This window comes from Bos indicus, chromosome 9 (genome assembly GCF_029378745.1).
Source record: "Bos indicus isolate NIAB-ARS_2022 breed Sahiwal x Tharparkar chromosome 9, NIAB-ARS_B.indTharparkar_mat_pri_1.0, whole genome shotgun sequence".
Classification (NCBI taxonomy): Eukaryota; Metazoa; Chordata; class Mammalia; order Artiodactyla; family Bovidae; genus Bos; species Bos indicus.
Window position 1 is genome coordinate 34,153,544 of NC_091768.1, and position 21,179 is coordinate 34,174,722.

General features: G+C 34.6%; 1 protein-coding gene across 1 annotated transcript in view; it reads right to left on the reverse strand.

The window, feature by feature from the left end:
- Positions 1-21,179, reverse strand: part of KPNA5 (karyopherin subunit alpha 5) — a 50,352-nt gene that overhangs the window by 26,723 nt on the left and 2,450 nt on the right. Inside the window, exons 2-7 of the mRNA XM_019967157.2 lie at positions 18,624-18,757; positions 17,189-17,290; positions 16,979-17,078; positions 15,519-15,613; positions 10,692-10,823; positions 8,705-8,793 (exon numbers count right to left, since the gene is read on the reverse strand). Of these exons, the coding sequence (XP_019822716.1) occupies positions 8,705-8,793; positions 10,692-10,823; positions 15,519-15,613; positions 16,979-17,078; positions 17,189-17,290; positions 18,624-18,757 (652 nt within the window). The remainder of the gene's footprint in view (positions 1-8,704; positions 8,794-10,691; positions 10,824-15,518; positions 15,614-16,978; positions 17,079-17,188; positions 17,291-18,623; positions 18,758-21,179) is intronic.

The window sequence follows — 21,179 nt, forward strand, 5'->3', positions numbered from 1 at the left end:
ATGGATGGAGAATCTTGAGGCTACTGTAAGAGAAGGACTGAAAGCCAGAGGCAGGAGGCTTAACTCTAAAACTTAAGAACATCAGAGAACTCCTGATTTCAGGGAACATTTATAGACAACAGCTCACCCAAAAGTCTCCATACCTACACTGAAACCAAGTTCCACCCAAGGGTCAACAAGTTCCAGGGCAAGACTGATAATTCTCCAGCAAAGCAGGAACAAAGCCCTGAGCATTAAAAAACAGGCTGCCCAAAGCCATGCCAAACCCACAGATACCCTAAAACTCACTACTGGACACTTCATTGCACTCCAGAGAGAACAGATTCAGCTCCACCCACCAGAACACAGATATAAGCTCTCCCAACAAGGAAACCTTGACAAGCCACTAGTCCAACCCCACCCACAGGAAGCAGACTTCACAATAAAGAGGAACCATGAACTTCTAGCCTACAGAATGGGCACCCCAAACACAGCAATCTAAACAAAATGAAAAGGCAGAGAAATACTCAGCAGGTAAAGGAACATGATAAATACCCACCAAACAAACAAAAGAGGAGGAGACAAGGAGTCTACCTGAAAAAGAATTCAGAATAAATGATATTAAAGATGATCCAAAATCTTGAAAACAAAATGGAGTTACAGATAAACAGACTACGGACAAGGATTGAGAAGATGCAAGAAATGTTTAACAAGGACCTAGCAGAAATAAAGAAGAGTCAATCAATAATGAATAATGTAATACTGAGACCAAAAGCACTCTGGAGGGAACCAACAGTAGAATAACTGAGGCAGAAGAGAGAATAAGTGAGGTAAAAGAATTGTGGAAAAATGAAGCAGAGAGGAAAAAAGGAAAAAGAATTGACATGAGGACAACCTCAGAGACCTCTGGGACAATGTTAAACGCACAACATTCAAATCACAGGTATCCCAAAAGACAAAGACAAAAAGAAAGGGCATGAAAAAATACTTCAGGCGATAATAGTTGAAAACTTCCCTAAAATACGGAAGGAAATAGGCACCCAAGTCCAAGAAAGCCAGAGAGTCCCAAACAGGATAAACCCAAGGTGAAACATCCCAAGATACATATTAATTAAACTAACGAAGATCAAACACAAACAATAACTATTAAAAGCAGCAAGGGAAAAGCAACTAGTAACCCACAAGGGGATCCCCATAAGGCTAACAGCTGATCCTTCAACAGAAACTCTTCAGGGCAGAAGGGCATTGGCAGGACATACTGAAAGTGATGAAAGTGATGAACCAGTGATGAAAGAGAAAAAGCCAGATTACTGTACCCAGCAAGGATCTCATTCAGATATGAAGGAGAAATCAAAAGCTTTACAGGCAAGCAAAATCTGAGAGAATTCAGCACCACCAAACCAATTTTTCAACAAATGCTAAAGGATGTTCTCTAGACAGGAAACCCAGAAAAGGTTTATAAAATCAAACCCAAAACAACAAAATGGCAACAGGATCAAACTTATCAATAATTACCTTAAATGTAAATGGGTTGAATGCTCCAACCAAAAGACAAAGACTGGCTAAATGGATACAAAAACAAGGCCACTATAAATGCTATCTACAAGAAACCCACCTCAAACCAAGGGTCACAAACAGACTGAAAGTGAAGGGCTGGAAAAAGATATTCCATGCAAATGGAGACCAAAAGAAAGCAGGAGTAGTAATACTCATATCAGATAAAATAGACTTTGAAATAAAGACCATGAAAAGAGACAAAGAAGGACACTACATAATGATCAAAGGATCAATCCAAGAAGAAGATATAACAATCAAATATATACGAACCCAACATATGAGCACCTCAACATGTAAGGCAAATGCTAACAAGTATGAAAGGAAAAATTAACAGTAACCCAATAATAGTGGAAGACTTTAATACCCTACTCACACCTATGGATAGATCAACCAAGCAGAAAATTAGCAAGGAAGCACAAGTTTTAAATGATACAATGGACCAGTTAGACCTAATTGATATCTATGGGACATTTCACCATAAAACAATGAATTTCACCTTTTTCTCAAGTGCACACAAAACATTGTCCAGGATAGATCACATCCTGGGCCATAAATCTAGCCTTGGTAAATTCAAAAAAACTGAAATCATTTCAAGCATCTTTTCTGATCACAATACAGTAAGATTAGATGTCAACTACAGGAAAAAAAAAAAACCTATTAAAAATACAAACATATGGAGGCTAAACAATACGCTTCTGAATAAACAACAGATCACAGAAGAAATCAAAAAGGAAATCAAAATATGCACAGAAATGAATGAAAATGAAAACACAACAACCCCAAACCTCAGGATTCAGTGAAAGCAGTGCTAAGGGGAAGGTTCATAGCAATACAAGCTCACCTCAAGAAAAAAGAAAAATCAAACAACAACCTAACTTTTCACCTAAAGTAACTAGAAAAAGAAGAAATGAAGGACCCCAAAGTTAGCAGAAGGAAAGAAATCACAAAAATCGGAGCAGAAATATATGAAAAAGAAACAAAGGAGATACAGCAAAAATCAACAAAACTAAAAGGTGGTTCTTTGAGTAGATAAATAAAATAGACAAACCATTAGCCAGACTCAACAAGAAGAAAAGGGAGAAGAATCCAATCAATAAAATTAGAAATGAAAATGGAGAAATCACAACAGACAACACAGAAATACAAAGGATCATAAGAGACTACTATCAGCAACTATATGCCAATAAAATGGACAGCTTGGAAGAAATGGGTGAATTCTTAGAAAAATATAACCTTCCAAAACTGAACCAGGGAGAAATAGAAAATCTTAACAGACCCATCACAAGCATGGAAATTGAAACTAATCAAATATCTGCCAACAAACCAAAGTCCAGGACCAGATGGCTTTACAGGTGAATTGAACCAAAAATTTAGAGAAGCACTAACACCTATGCTACTCAAAGTCTTACAGAAAACTGCAAAGGTAAACCCCCAAACTCATTCTATGAGGCCACCATCACCCTAATACCAAAACCAGACAAAGATGCCACACAAAAAAGAAATCTACAGGCCAATATCATTGATGAACATAGATGCAAAACTCCTCAAGAAAATTCTAGCAAGCAGAATCCAACAACATATTAAAAAGATCACAAATCATGACCAAGTAGGCTTTATCCTAGGGAGGCAAGGATTCTTCAATATTTGCAAATCAATGTGATATACCACATTAACAAATTGAAAGAAAAGCCATATGATTATCTCAATAGATGCAGAGAAAGCCTTTGACAAAATTAAAAAACCCATTTATGATGAAAACTCTCCAGAAAGCAGGCATAGAAGGAACATACCTCAACATAATAAAAGCCATATAGGATACACCCACAGCAAACATTATCCTCAATGGCAAATAATTGAAAGCATTGCGCCTAAAGTAAGGGATAAGACAAGGGTGCCCACGCTCACCATTACTATTCAATATAGCTTTGGAAGTTTTAGCCACAGCAATCAGAGAAGAAAAAGAAAAAAAAAGCAATCTAGATGGGAAAAGAAGTAAAACTCTTACTGTTTGCATATGACATGATCCTCTACATAGAAAACCCTAAAGACACAACAAGAAAATTACTAGAGCTAATCAATGAATATAGTAAAGTTGCAGGATATAAAATTAATACACAGAAATCCCTTGCATTCCTATACACTGAGAAAACAAAGAGAAATTAAGGAAACAATCCCATTCACCACTGCCAACAAAAAGAATAAAATATTTAGGAAAACCTCGAATAGCCAAAGCAATCTTGAGAAAGAAGAATGGAACTGGAGGAATCAACCTGCCTGACTTCAGACTATACTACAAAGCTACAGTCATCAAGACAGTTTGGCACTGGCACAAAGACAGAAATATAGATCAATGGAACAAGACAGAAAGCCCAATAAATCCACAAACCTATAGACACCTTTGGAGAAGGCAATGGCACCCCACTCCAGTACTCTCGCCTGGAAAATCCCATGGACGGAGGAGCCTGGAAGGCTGCAGTCCATGGGGTCGCTAAGAGTCAGACACAACTGAGTGACTTCCCTTTCACTTTTCACTTTCATGCATTGGAGAAGTAAATGGCAACCCACTCCAGTGTTCGTGCCTGGAGAATCCCAGGTACAGGGGAGCCTGGTGGGCTTCCGTCTATGGGGTCACACAGAGTCAGACACCACTGAAGCAACTTAGCAGCAGCAGCAGCATGGAAACCTTATCTTTGACAAAGGAAGCAAAACTATACAATGGAGAAAGACAATCTCTTTAACAAGTGGTGCTGGGAAAACTGGTCAACCGCTTGTAAAAGAATGAAACTAGAACACTTTCTAACACTGCACACAAAAATAAACTCAAAATGAATTAAAGATCTAAATGTAAGATCAGAAACTATAAAACTCCTAAAGTAAAACATAGGCAAAACACTCTCTACATAAATCACAGCAGGATCCTCTATGACCCACCTCCCAGAGTAATGGAAATAAAAGAAAAAATAAACAAATGGGACCAAATTAAACTTAAAAACTTTTGCACAACAAGGGAAACTATAAGCAAAGTGAAAAGCCAGCTTTCAGAATGGAAGAAAATAATAGCAAACAAAGCAACTGACAAAGAATTAATCACAAAAATATACAAGCAGCCCATGCAGTTCAATACCAGAAAAATAAATGATCCAATCAAAAAACGGGCCAAAAAACTAAATAGACATCTCTCCAAAGAAGACATACAGATGGCTAACAAATACATGAAAAGATGCTCAACATCACTCATTATCAGAGAAATGCAAATCAAAACCACAATGAGGTCCTATCTGATACAGGTAAGAATGGCTGCTATCAAAAAGTCTAAAAACAGTAAATGCTGGAGAGGGTGTGTAGAAAAGGGAACCCTCTAACACTGTTGGTGAGAATGCAAACTAGTACAGCTACTATGGAGAACAGTGTGGAGATTCCTTAAAAAATAGGAAACAGAACTGCCACACGACCCAGCAATCCCACTGCTTGGCATACACACGAAGGAAACCAGAACTGAAAGAGACACGTGTACCCCAGTGTTCATTGCAGCACTGTTTATAATAGCCACGACATGGGAACAATCTAGATATCCATCGGCAGATGAATGGATAAGGAAGTTGTGGTGCATATACACAATGGAATATTACTCAGCTATTCAAAAGAACACATTAGAGTCAGTTCTAATGAGGTGGATGAAACTGGAGCCTATTATACACAGTGAAGTAAGTCAGAAAGAAAGACACCAATACAGTATATTAATGCATATATATGGAATTTACAAAGATTGTAACAATGACCCTATATGTGAGACAGCAAAAGAGACACAGATATAAAGAAGAGACTTTTGGACTCTGTGGGAGAAGGTGAAGGTGGGATGATTTGAGAGAAAAGCATTGAAACATGTATATTACCATATGTGAAATAGATGACCAGTCCAAGTTCAATGCCTGAAACAGGGCAATCAAAGCTGGTGCACTGGGACAACCCAGAGGGATGGGATGGGGAGGGAGGTGGGAGAGGGGTTTGGGTCAGGGGCGGGGGGACACATGTACACCCATGGCTAATTCATGTCAATGTATGGCAAAAATCACCACAATACTGTAAAGTAATTAGCTTCCATTAAAATATCAATTAAAAAAAATAACAGACAACTGTTGGTAAGAAACTGGAACTCTCACACATTGCTGGTAGAAATAGAATGGTGCAGCTACTATGGAAAAAGTCTGGTGGTAAAAGGTAAAGACAGCATTAGCACATTCCAGCAATTCCACTGGTAGGTATATACCTAAAAAGAATTGAAAACACTGGTGTTCAAACAAAAACCTGCACACAAATGTTCACAGGAGTACTGCACATATACAGTAGCCAAAAGGTGGAAATAACCCAAATGACCATCAAGTGATCAATGTACCACAAAATGTGGTATATCCATATAATGGAATATTATTTAATTATAAGAAGAATGAAGTATTGATACATTCTATGATATGAATGAACCCTGAAAACCATATGCTAAGTGAAAGAAGCCAACACAAAAGGTCACACAGTATATGACTTCATTTATGTAAAATATCCAGAATAGGCAAATCCACAGAGACAGAAAACAGATTAGAGGTATCCAAGTACTTGGAAAAAAGGGTATTGGGGTTTCTGTTTGGGATGATAGAAAGTTCTAGAACTAGATAGTTGTTATGGTTGAGAAACACTATGAACATACTGAGTGGCAGTAAATTGTAAACTTTTACATGGTAAATTTTTTATTGTGTATATTCTGTCACACAAAAATATGCTCTAAAAGTTTTGCTATAAAGAATATTTGAAACCTCCTAAAACCATAACTCATTTAGAAATAAGGTAGTTACACTGACTTACTACATCAGGAAATGACAAACTTTTCAGTAAATACTTTTGGCTTCACAGGCCTTCCTGTGTTGCAGCTACTGAACTCTGATGATACAGCATGAAAGCAACCACAGACATTAAGTAAGCAAATTGATGTGATCCAGTAAAATTTAATTTTCAAAAACAGGGGACAGGCCAAATTTGGCATGAAGACTGTACTTGGCTAAGCTGTGATGTATATTATCCTCCTTGTATTAATGGGAATATTATGAGAAATTACAAATCTTTTCTTATCCAAATTTGCTGTATTATAAATTAAAGTTGCATTAAATTAAAACAACAAAGCTATAACAGTATATTGGGATCTTCTCTAGTAGCTCAGTCAGTAAAGAATCTGCCTGAAAGGCAAGAGACCCAGGCTCGATTCTTGGGTTGGGAAGATCCACTGGAGAAAGAAATGGCAACCCACTCCAGTATTCTTGCCTGGAGAATCCCATGGACAGAGGAGCCTGGCAGGCTACAACCCATAGGGTCACAAGAGTCAGACACGACTTGGTGACTAAATCACCATTTCAGTATATAAAGTCCATAATAGTAAAAGCTTTACATTTACTGAAAATCAAAAGGCAGAACTGATAAAACTGTATTATATTAATAAAAATTTTATACATACTTAACACATTAGCTAAATGTTAATTTAACTTCAATGTGAACTACAGATTATCCATAATCTTCTTAAAGGTAATACCATTTTTCCTTTTGACCAACCATGGTGAGAACATCTTGACATACCTTCCTTCTTATCACCTTTCTCAATTTTTTAATGAAACTTTGAAAACTTCTAAACCTACTCTTTTTCTGAAATTTATTATGTTTATAACCATGATTAGATAGCTGGGTACTGTTTGTTTTTCATTAGACCTTTGTTTTTTAGTTTGGTTTCTTTAGTCATAATTAAAATATTGCTAAGAGTTGGGCACAACTGAGCGACTTCACTTTCACGCACTGGAGAAGGAAATGGCAACCCACTCCAGTATTCTTGCCTGGAGAATCCCAGGGACGGGGCAGCCTGGTAGGCTGCCGTCTATGGGGTTGCACAGAGTCAGACACGACTGAAGTGACTTAACAGCAGAACATTTAGAGTAATTAGAACTAAGAAATGCTTACTTATTATTTCATAAACCATTACCAACTTTAAATATTAACAAATAATAAATGACCCAAAGACAGACAGCAAAGAATATGGCCTAGAGACAAAGTAAAAAGAGAAACAAAGTGCTCACAGTTAATCTACAAACCATAAAATCAGGCCAGAAAAACCCTAAGTTGAAAATTTAACAGATACTTTTAGTAGTATGAACGTCAAAATAATTCTGATATTGAATGCTAAATCAGTATTTTCCTTTATAATTGGACTAACTGCTCAGATATTATTTTGAATAAGCCCAAAGTAAATGAAATCACAAGTGGTTCAGTGGCCTGAACATAGTTAAGTACTCAGTGTGAGTTGAGTGAAATGATGCTGAGAAATCCATTTTGTCCACGGAAAGTCAATATTTTGCAAAACTGTATCTAAAAACATATTCTTTGTATCTAAAAACAAAACAAAACTGTATCTAAAAACATATTCTAATTTCTAAGCTTGGAAAGGATGGCAAATGGCACAGAAATGCTAAGAGTAAAATTTTCCCTTTCAAAATATCTCAATTACTTTTTCCTTTTTCACTATTTGCCAATGGTATTCAGCCTAAATAAAAATTTTCTCAATAAATGATAACCAACTTGGATAAATAAACCTATCTTTCAAATAATTTTATGTCATCTTTGTAAAGAACCCTATATTATAGGGGAGCTTCTTTTCTTAAAAAAAGTGTAAAGTATTAGAAAAAGAAACCACTAGCTAAGTCATTTTAAGTAAAATTCTAATTCTGAAAAAATCTCTCTGTTCTCTGAACATTTCAAAATCAAATATGAAAATCTGACAAGTTCAACACATCATCTGTTCATCAACTCAATATCATCTGCTTTAGTAACTTTTAAATTTTTAGTGTATTAAAAACTACTACTTATCCTTGTTCTCTAGAATAATTGTTTTAGCACAGTAGGCATCAAGTAAGCAATGAATGCTGTGAAGTGTGGCTTAAGGGAACATAAAAGACAGATATGATACAACCAGAAATTTTGTTAGTTTTATGTAATTTCAAGCTATTTCAGGCTTGGCCAAACATAAGCAAAATTTAAAAGTATCACTGAAGAAGTAAATGTGTACGTAGAAATATAGTGTAAATAGTTTGCGTTTCCAAAAGTTAATAGTATTTAATTGTGATAAACTTAAAGTACTTACTCTAAAAGAGGTGGAAGTATTTCACAATTCAAAACAAAATCTCTGCATTCTGCATTGTCACCAGCAATATTACCAAGTGCCCAAACAGCCTTCAAAAAACAATAAAAAATATTCTTTTACGACAATATCTTAAATAAGATTCTCTCTTAAGAATGAAATTTTATTGTAAAAGGAAAAAACTGGTAAGTTTTCAAGATGTTAAAAAAAAACATGCTAGTAGACAAGAAAGGAAAACTTCAAAAATATCTTTAATAATATTTTTAGTCAAATTAAAACACAGGGCATTTAAAAATTTTTTCTTACATGATAGTGAAATGTTTATTCTCTTTAAGAAGGAGATAGTTTGTCTACTTTGAATCTACATGGAGAGACAAAATATAGTTGACCTTTGAACAATTTGGCAGTGAGGGGCATCAACCCCTGCACAGTCGAAAATCCATGTATAACTTTAAAGCTGGCCCTCCTTACCCAAGATCACCTGCAGACTCAACCAACTTCAGATTGTATAGTACTGCAGTATGTATGTATTGCAAAAAAAAAAAACTGTGTGTAAGTAAACCAACACATTCAAACCTGTTTTGTTCAAGGGTCAACTGTATATCTATTTAGGGAATTTTACAATTACCTATGCTAGAAGTTTGCCACTATGCCAAAGAATCCACTCACTGGGAAGGAACTAACTTGTAAAAGAAAAAAGGAAGGAGAGATAAAGCATAGTAAACTATAAGGTAAAGCTAATGTGAGAACTGTCTTGAATTAATGCTTAAAAATAAGCTTAGAGATAGTCCAGATTAAATAAATGACAGTAAAAGATCAAATTATTCATGTATTAAATTTCAATTTGATAAGAAATTACACAAATGCAAATGATCATTATATTTTCATTTCAAGTTTCTCATAAGTACAAAAGTAGACATAAGTTAATTTTTCAACTGAGAAAATTATATTTTAACATTTAAAATTTACACTAATATTTTTAACATCTACTCTAGACCTAAGTTTATTTTTTACATTTTTAAGAAAAAGTTTTTAAAGTGATGACATTTTTCACCCTGTTAAGTATTTTGTTTGTGGGATATCAATTTTTATAACATTTTGGAAGTCCACTTTGAAATAGTAATAGCACTTTAAAAGCTTTTCTTTGAGTATAATCATTTTTCCCTAATGAAATAATCAAGGCATATATTAATGTCAAGACATATTACTATCAAGATTGATATATAATGATGCTCACCACAATATTAACACCAACAAGCTAGAAATAACTCAATTGTACAACTACTGAGGAATAAATTATGTAGCTACCTGAATGGATAATGAGTAATCAGTAAAATTTTCTTCAAGAATAAATAATAAAAATAATAATTAATAAATAATGATAAAGAATAAATAATAAGAAAAAATATAAAAATATATATATAAACAAACAAATGGAATGGTAGTGAGATCTATGGATCAATTTGCATGAACATGAATCAAAACAAAAATAACAAAACATTTGACTTTCTCTAGATGGTAAAAATTATATGTGATTAAATTTTCCCTGTTACAACAACTATGATAATTTATTTATAAAGTCTAATCTAAAATGGTTTATTAAAAATAACATGACATATTAAAAAGAAACAATAAAATAATCTACATACAAGTAAAGAACAAGGAGTCAGACTGTTCCAGGTTTAAAACCTGGCTCAGCCCTTCACCGTGACTTTGGGTAAATTACTATCTTTTCTGGGTCTCAGTATGCTCTTCTATAAATGGGAATAGTAATTCTCAATAGCTGAAATCTATATACAAAGGAGCTAGGATAATACCTAAAACAGTTCATTCTTCCTTCCAATTTGACACTAAACAGAAATTATTATATTCTAACAAATGTAATGCACAGGCAACTTGGTAAAAATGAATTTCAAATCATAATCACAAATGGCACTTTCAAGAGAAAATTAAAATCTAGTAGATATAACAGTTCAAGTTAGAAACTTACCTGTTCTTGAACATCTTCATGCTCTGAATTAAGAAGTTTGATAAAAATTGGAACAGCCCCAGTTTCAATCACTACTTTGGTATGCAGAAAAGTTCCAGATGCTATATTAGTTAATGCCCACGCAGCTTCAAACTAAGGAAAAATAAAAGCAAAATAGATGAAAGCCCCAAAGAAATGCCAGAAAGAGGAAGAAAGGAAGAAGAGAGGGAGTCAAGACTTAGCTGAATAAGTCTGAGAGAAAGATTCACTTACGATTAATAAGATTCAATGTGAAATCAGATTTGATAGGTAAAAAAAATTTTTTTTAAAAAGGACTCTTCAATCTGGAAAAATAAGAACTGAGAAGAATAAAAATTTATAAAATCATGAACAATAAATGAACACATCTGAATTTATATTTCATAAAACCCCTGATGTTTACTATTAGGGAGCCAGGTATTCTAAATCAAGCAGTTTAAAACAAAATGATACACACTACTTAATTAATAGAATATTTATGGAACTTAGAATCATAAATGGAGAAGGCAATGGCACCCCACTCCAGTACTCTTGCCTGGAAAATCCCATGGGCATTGGAGCCTGGTGGGTTGCAGTCCATGGGGTCGATAAGAGTCGGACACGACTGAGCGACTTCACTTTCACTTTTCACTTTCCTGCATTGGAGAAGGAAATGGCAACCCACTCCAGTGTTCTTGCCTGGAGAATCCCAGGGACGGGGGAGGGCTGGTGGGCTGCTATCTCTGGGGTTGCACAGAGTCGGACACAACTGAAGCAACTTAGCAGCAGCAGCAGCAGAATCATAAAAGGTTACTTTTGTTTCCCTAAGGATCATCTATTCTAAACCTTCTCACTTAAATAAGAAAAACTAGAAAGCCATACATTTAGGTGGTTAGTTCAAGGTGAAAGAGTTCATTATTAGCAGAGACAAAAACTTGTGGTATTCTTTCAAGTAGCAGTGCCTCTGGGAAGTTACTCATATCAATCAGATTTCAGATATACTTATCTGTGATGGATTTATAATGATGCAATTGAGAAAATTTTAACTCATGGTTCTCTAACCGACTAGCAAATTAGACCTGCAAATTAAGGAGTGACAATAATGACAATGGCTTTAAAAATATTTGGCCTAGACAACTTTTCACATTAAGGTAGGTATTATTATGATTAATAAAAGTGTAATAAAAAGCATTAGTGAAAGGCATGAAAAGTACAGATAAAACTAGAGAAAATGGTTATATTTTTTAAAAGGAAAAAAAAAAGAGGCAGAGCTCCTATTCAACTCCACTAGATCTTCAGTATTTGGCAACAATGCCAATTCTTCTGATTTGTAAAAAGAAGCCCCAAATCTAGACTTCCATTTGAAATTCTTCAACTTTTGAAAGCCTTATATCTGAATTCATATATTTTAAAACATGTGCAGGCCAAACATGTAGGTCCCCAGTTTGAGGCCTCTCAATTACAGCAAGTCCCCTACATATGAGCCTTCAAGACACAAACTTTCAAAGATATGAACGTGTGTTCCATCAACATCAGGCAAGAGTGATACAGATATACTGCATATATATATACTGATATATATCTGCAGCCTAACCTCCATCTCCTATTGTTGACGATCCTTCAGCTCTACCATCCCCACTTTCTCTCCCTCCTCCAGTCAGTAACTCTTCTCGCCTGGCATGCCAGCCCCTGCCTGCCAGCTGCTGTACTACACTACTATACTTTTCAAGGTAGTATACTACGAGATTAAAAATGTTTTCTTTATTTTTTGGTTGTTTTTTATGTATTATTTGTGTGGAAAGCATTATAAACCTTTTACAGCACAGTACTATATAGCCAATTGTGTTAGTTGGGTACCTAGGGTCACGTTATTGGACTGATAAATGCACTCTCAAAACAGAACTTAGTATAGTTCAGTTCATTCGCTCAGTTGTGTCCGACTCTTTGCAGCCCCATGAACCGCAGCACGCCAGGCCTCCCTGTCCATCACCAACTCCCGGAGTTCACCCAAACCCATGTCCATCAAGTCGGTGATACCATCCAACCATCTAATCCTCTGTCGTCCCCTTCTCCTCCTGCCCTCAATCTTTCCCAGCACCAGGGTCTTTTCAAATGAGTCAGCTCTTTGCATCAGGTGGCCAAAGTATTGGAGTTTCAGTATCAGGCCTTTCAATGAATATTCAGGACTAAATTCCTTTAGGATTGACTGGTTGGATCTCCCGGCAGTCCAAGGGACTCTCAAGAGTCTTCTCCAACACCACAGTTCAAAACATCAATTCTTCAGTGCTCAGCTTTCTTTACAGTCCAACTCTCACATCCATACATGACCACTGGAAATACCATAGCCTTGACTTTACTGATAAAGTAATGTCTCTGCTTTTCAATATGCTGTCTAGGTTGGTCGTAACTCTTCTTCCAAGAAGCAAGCGTCTTTTAATTTCATGGCTACAATCACCATCTGCAGTGATTTTGGAGCCCCAAAAAATAAAGTCAGCCACTGTTTCCCCATCTATTTCCCATAAAGTGATGGGACTGGATGCCATAATCTAAGTTTTCTGAATGTTGAGCTTTAAGACAACTTTTTCACTCTCCTCTTTCACTTTCATCAAGAGGCTCTTTAGCTCTTCTTTACTTTCTGCCATAAGGGTGGTGTCATCTGCATACCTGAGGTTATTGATATTTCTCCCGGCAATCTTGATTGCAGTCTGTGCTTCCTCCAGCCCAGCGTTTCTCATGATGTGTTCTGCATATAAGTTAAATAAGCAGGGTGACAATATACAGCCTTGACGTACTCCTGTTCCTATTTGGAACCAGTCTGTTGTTCCATGTTCAGTTCTAACTGTTGCTTCCTGACCTGCATATCGGTTTCTCAAGAGGCAGGTCAGGTGGTCTGGTATGCCCATCTCTTTCAGAATTTTCCACAGTTTATTGTGATCCACACAGTCAAAGGCTTTGGCATAGTCAATAAAACAGAAATAGATGTTTTTCTGGAACTCTCTTGCTTTTTTGATGATCCAGTGATTGTTGGCAATTTGATCTTTGGTTCCTTTTCCTTTTCTAAAACCAGCTTGAACATCTGGAAGTTCACGGTTCATATATTGCTGAAGCCTGGTTTGGAGAATTTTGAGCATTACTTTACTAACGTGTGAGATGAGTGCAATTGTGCAGTAGTTTGAGCATTCTTTGGTATGGTTCAAGAATATATTGAACAATATATTTCATATTAACTTGGATAATATGGTACACCATATAGCTGCCCAAAGAACACACTGTTGAATTTCACTAGGTTTCAAGTATAATGATTAATTGGAGACCAAAATGGCAACTCACTCCAGTATTCTTGCCTGGAGAATTCCATGAACAGAGAAGCCTGAAGGGCTACAGTCCACAGGATTACAAAGGGACACGACTGAGTGACTAACACACACACAATGATTGATAAACTCTCAAATCCCCAACATTCTTGAATACTGTGTGCTTTCTACACATGCTATTTTCACAACCTGAAATTACTTTTCCTTTTATTCAGCCTGTTAAACTCTCATTCCCCCTTAAGACTAGCTGTGTAACATTGTAAACATAAGCTGCTATGTTCTCTCTGCTCTCAAAGTACTTTGTATAACAATTTTCTATTAGCACTAAGTGAACTATAGTATCATCTATAGTACTATAGATCTGTTTAGGTGTTTGTCTTCCCCAACAGAGTGAAGAATTTCTGCAAAGAGAGAAATATCTTACCAATCTGTAACTACAATGCCTTATACAATGTATTGTTTAAAGTAACATTCAATTTTATCCATTCACTTCTTCTTTCAATCACTTAGAATTAAAGAGCCAAATAAACTGCTATCAGGAGGCTTAGATTTTAGTTTGGACTCAGAGCTTACAAATAAAGTCAATGACCAAACCATGATTTCCAGCCCTTACAGCACTATTACATAAAGACCCTAGTTGATAGATAGATTTTAGGTGATTAATAGTCCTTATAGCATTATCACTTAATTGACATAAGACTATCCTTATTGTAAACATTCTCAGCATTTTTTATAAAGCTCATGATGGGTAATATTCAGAAGTGCAGCACATTTCTTTGCTTATACCTAGAGAGAGGATCTTTCCCAAGTAATTTCAAATTATTCAAATACCAGGAACAGTTCTCCTATACCAATAAGAGCATTAAGAAAGTAGGTGTAGGTTATATATATATAGCAATGAAAGTCAGGAAGAACAATCCTAAACAGTAAAATATTTGCAAACTTCAATATTTTTAGTAGCCAATTATTTGGAAGACATCTTTAAATTTTCACTATAACTGAGAAGCAACACTCTTTAAGACACACTTAACTTTGGTCACATTTTAAGTAGATTATACTGATTTGTTCTTTCTTAAAAAAAAAAAAAACTGATCAATCAGATAAAAATGTTTTAAGAGGTACAAGAGTTTATACTAAAAAGTCACAACTTTAGTTAGGAGCCAAAATAAATTTAACTATTAAGTAAGTTAACATTTTGATTTATGATTTTCTAAAGCAAAAGTTATTAAAGGTTGACAACTATAAAATTTTTCTTAAAATTACAAATGATTTTAAATATATTTTTCAAAAAAAATTGCTTAATGATAATAGTTTCTAGAGAAAGTAATAGTTCCTAGAAAAAATTAGCACTGTAAACTTGACCAGGGCAAGACAGGTAGCACCACCTTTAATCGCCACCTACTGATATTTACTGAATGCTTACAATATATTCAGTACTGTAGAAGTTGCTTTCACTAGAAACTAATCCTATGTCATTTCTGGAAAGATAATTAAGAACATAAACTACAGAACTCACTTGTAATGTACAATTTTCATTTCTTTCAAGAAATTTCACAAATCTCTGCACCACTCCTGGTTTCTGTATAACTTGATCAATTGGTGGATTAGGTTCTAAAAATTAAAAAAGAATGAAGCTATTATGCAGATACAAAAGCACAATGATCTGGACCCTGTGTCAGTTAACAGGACACACAAAATAACTCTTTCCTAGATTTCACTGCCCAGACTTGAAACCCTTAGCTGGACGTAACTGAAGAAAATAAATGCTCTCATAACTGCAATGTTTGCTGCAAAAAAAAAAAAAAAAAAACTACAAAAAAGCAAATTATTTTTCATTAGTGTAACAGTAAGAAAATTTTAAAATATTTCCTAAACAAATATTTAAAATTCATAAATTAAAGGCTATTTAGCAGGTCACCTTTACAGTATGGGAGTATTTCAGTCCAATACTCAAAACACCAATCAAAGGATAATAACCCTCCTAAGGATAACAGTCCTTCTAATTCTTCATAACCATACTCCAATTTCCAGGGATATCCCTTTCACTACAACCATGAACTGCCTAATGTCTTTCAGCCAGACAAGTCCTATCTTCTCAAGATGTTATTTACAAAAATGCTATTCAACTATGTAGAATTTTTGATAAACTCTCACAATAGGTGAGGACTTAAGAGAATAATAAAATCTCTAAGAAGTTTAAATGAAAATTAAAATAAGTGCAAAAAGTAAGTGCAATTAAAATAAATGCAAACTTAAAGATATTTCTGGGATTTCCTGGCAGTCCAATGCACCTGCAATGCAGGGGGCCCAGGTTCAATGATTGGGAACTAAGATCCCACAAGTCAAGCAATGTGGTCAAAAGAAAAAAAAAAGGAATAGACATTTTTCCTTTTCTTTTTTCTACAAATTTGCTATCCTAACTTTTTCAAAAATTGGGAGATTTCTGCAAAGCTAGTAAAATACTACAAAGTTTTGTTTTGATGTTCTACATGAAAAGTCTGGATTCTACAGCCTAAACTGCTCTTACAGTTATAAAACATCAAGATAATACATAATATTAATGCTTTTACTCCCACCCAATATAAAATAGAAATTAAATTTTTTAAAATTTGTAAAAAAAGAAATATCTGATTAAATTATTTTACATTCATGCTCTGCTGTCATGCTGCCATTTTTAAAAAGTCTGAAAAATATTTCTGTAAGAATTTATAAATATGTATCTCTAACTTTCTTAGCAATGGGACTGATTTGGGACTATTTTGCTTCTTTAAATTCTTTTACATTTGCAGATATTCTACAATCAACATGTGTTACTTTGACAGTATAATGGTTTTAAAAAAGAGATTATAGAAAAAATTAAGACGTACTGGCAAAGAGTCTTAAAATTTAAAAAAAAACTAACAAAATTGCACTACAAATTCCTGTAACATCAGGAAATAAGTAACATCAAATAAGCACACTGAAAATAATTCTTGCCTTTAGAAAGCAGCTTTCTAAATTTCTGTGTAGCTGTTAGCTGTTGATCAGCATTATTAGAAAAAATCATCTGAACCATATCTGAAGTAATAACTTCTTCCTAAAACACAGAAAATATAATTATTATCCAAACATTTTAAATTAATAATTTTGCAGTACATCTCTGAAATACTGAAGAAATATAATTTGAAATACATTTGTAATATCTACCTCTGGAATGGGTACAGTGGAACTGATGTCTGGATCCTGGATAGGATTTTCTAACATAGATTCATCATTTCTGGGCAAAGAGACATTTCTGCGTTTGAATAACTATAATAAAGAGAAATAATACATTAAGTTTTCCATAAAACCCTAAATTCCCACAGAATTATTTTTTCCTTTAAGTGAACAAAACAATCATTTTATCACTTAAAGTTCCGAATATTTTAGTATTTTGTAATCGCCATACCATAAACACCTAAATTATTCAAGAGAAGTTAAACATCTGGGGCTAGATTAGCTCTTGTTCTATAGACTGCTTTGGGACATTCTTAATCTCAGGTCTTTTAACCAATTTCCAGTACCATAAACAGAACACACATTTATATTTTACAGCACTTAGAAAAACACATATGCCTACACTGAATTATGAGATATCTAAGAAGAAAAGCAGATCTGTTATATGAGTGAGATAATGCGATATATTAACAGAGCCAGTATATCAGACTAACAAGTAACAAGAACAACTCTCAGGGAAGATGACCCTATGCTTAATAACTGAGTGAACATAAAGAAAAAAAAAAAGAGAGGAAGAGAGAGACATGGTCAAGTCACAGAGCAAGATTTACAGGTATATTTCATAAATCAAAACTGATAAAAAATCTGGTATCATAATCTTTTTGATAGCTAAATAAAATTCTGCTCTTCCTCAGTCTCTACACAGTTCTTTTCCTATTCCTTTATTTAACAGACTTTTTTTTCTTAAGTACCTACTGTAATATAGTAGAGACTATGTTAGATGCTATAAATAGGGGGGATAATCATATTTCTAAAACAGGCCTTTTTTAACTTTCTACATTGCTAGTCCCTTTTACATAGTGGTTCTAATTCATGTATGTGAGGACCATACCCTTCTATTTATTGATGAATACTTCTAAATTTCAGTGTGTCTTGGAATGAAACATGTGGAGATGCATTCTTTTAAATGAATTTTTCTATTCCTTATGTTCCATATATAAAGCTCAAACAGAGAAGGCTAAGAGGTCTGCCTGATGAGACTATAGGAGAACAGTATGAGTAGCATAGGAAAACGATTATAATTAACTTAGGGGCAAGGGTTATGAAAACCACAAAGTGACGAATACAGTTAATGTTTTTCTAGGGGGCAAATTTTGCAACACTGAGTGGAAGTGATACAAATAGGCTCAAGAGTAAATATGTCTTAGCGCTGGGGTAGAAATATTGACATAAAAGATTCATCAATGGAATAGAAAAGTCATTCTTGTCAGTGATTAAAATAGCAAAGGATTCTGATTCATGAATTTGCTAATATTACTGGATTCTAATAAAAATATATTTATATTCAATTTCCTAGAAAAAAATTTTTCATTTAAAATTATCTAAAAATTAGCAATAACAGAATTAAATATTTTAAGACACCTACCTGTTCTTCTCTTTTTTGTTTTCGAAGCTGTATTCCTTCTTCTTCTCTTCGTCTACGCATCTCCTGGGGGTTTAGGGCTTTATTCTTATAACTTTTCATTCTATAGTTATCTTTCCCTGGACTAGCCATGGCATCTTAAGATTAGGAGTGAAGAAAATAGGTATCAATTACTTTCAAAATAACATGAGAAGTTTACTCTGGGGCAATAAATTCAGGCTCGTGGATTAAATACACCAATAAAACTCATCCTGAAAATTATGTACAATGAATACATCCTCTCACCTCTACATCAAAATTGGAGGAAAATAATCAAATGTTTTAGGACTTCACTATCAAACAAATAATAGATTTTGGTCTAAACACAAAGTCATTACCATAATTTCACTGATTCGGAGAGGCACTCTCGTATCCCTGGTATTTTAACCTTTCTATAAGTGAGGTGCATCTTAAAATAACTGTTAGCCAGCAAACAGTCATGAAAACAGTTGGATAAAAAACTTCTAAATCACAGCTTCTGGAAAGATCAAGAAATAATCAGCAATGAATTGTCTTATTTTCAATAAAATACAGCATCAAGTTTCAGTAAGCACACCGTATGTATTTATTGGTGTCTGGCTTCTTTCATTTACTTAAGGAACTGCCTAAAGAACTAAAACCACACAGGTCAGGACTTGACTTATGACTACAATACCAATTTTCAGTACTAGAGTATAATCAGTTCATTTAAAATACTGAAATATTTCTATATTTTAAGTAGTTTTATTATACATATTTTAAAAATTAACACATAAATATTTTATAAATATACAAAACATATAAACATAAAATATATTTTAAAAGGGGCAGGAGATAAAACCAGAAAGGTAGGTAAGGTTGAAATATATAGTTCCTGCAATCTAGCTGAGAAATCTGGTCTTGATCCTAAGGAGAAGAATTAAGAAATTAAAGAGAAGGTTGTTTCAAACATTGATGATAAAAGACCTAAAGTAAATTAGTAGCTGCACTGAAAAACACAGAAGACAGACTGATTCCAGAAATATTTCAGATACTGATTCAATAAGAATTAGAGGCCAAGTGAGCATAAGAAATATGTGCTAAGAAAGAGAAAGGAGTTGAGGATGATTTCATGGTTTCCAGCATGAACTCTTTCAGAATAATGACAAAATAACCCAAGAAGGGAATACAGATGGAGGATTGGCGTAGTGGTTTTGTTTTCTTGCCTCCTTGTTTTTGAGATGAAAACAATGAATTCAATTATTTTATTTTTCACTTACACACAGCAAAAATCACTCAGTACACAGTTCTACGAACTTGACACAATGCTCAGGCGTATAACCAACATAATTAAGATACAGAACAGCTTCATAATTCCCCCCAAAACTTCCTCATGCTGCTCCTATTTAGTCCTTCTCCTACTCCTAAAACCTGGCAACCACTATTTCCATAGCTCTGCCTTTCCCCAAATTTCACATAAATGAAATTACAACAGTATATAGTCTTAATTGTCTACATTTAACATAGTGTATCTGGGAGTCACCATATTGTTGGCATGTATCAAAATTCATTCTTTATTGTTTAGCAATATTCTATTGTACAGATATACCACAGTTTATTGATTCACTAGCTGAAGGACATTTAGGGTGGTTTCTAGTTTAGTGAAGGTGAAGTCGCTCAGTCGTGTCCAACTCTTTGCGACCCGGTAGACTGTAGCCCACCAGGCTCCTCTGTCCATGGGATTCTCCAGACAAGAATACTGGAGTGGGCTGCCATTTCCTTCTCCAGGAGATCTTCCCGACCCAGGGATCGAACCCAGGTCTCCTGCATTGCAGGCAGACACTTTACCCTCTGAGCCACCAGGGAAGCCCTGGTAGTTTTCAGTTTCTAGTTTAGGGCAGTTACAAATAAAACTGTTATAAACACTCATGTACAGGTTGTGTAAATGTAAGTTTTCATTTCTCTCAGGTAAATATCTAGGAGTAGAATCTATGGATAACAGGACAAGAATATGCTTCACATTTTATAACTGCCATTCTGAAAAGTAAGTATACCACTTTGCATTTCCATTAGCTATTATTGTTGCTCTGTATCCTGGCTACCCTTGTTAGAATTTTGTTATTGTTTACTGCAGCAACTCTAATGATGTATAGTGAATTTAATCTTAAATGTGTTAAATTTATAGTACATAGAGCACAAACAGAAGGTTTTGATTTATAAATGGCTAAAAATTATGAGTCAAACTCAGGAAAAGAGTATTGAATGATCATACAAGAGCACTAGAGCTATAAAAGAAAGACGCCCAAAGGATGTCTTAAGGATGTTCACATTTCCATGGAAAATGGAAAACAAAGGAAACCAAACATAAATAGAAGGATCAGAAGAAAATAAGAGTCCTGAAAAAGAAGGGAATTTAAAAGATAAAGAAATATTTCAGTTGCAGTGACCCTAAAAAAAAAAAAAGTCACTCAATTTATTCATTCATTGATTTATCCCGCAAATATTTAAGTGTCTACAATAAGTCAAGTGCCACAGGAAGGTAGACTTGATAATCAGGTCACT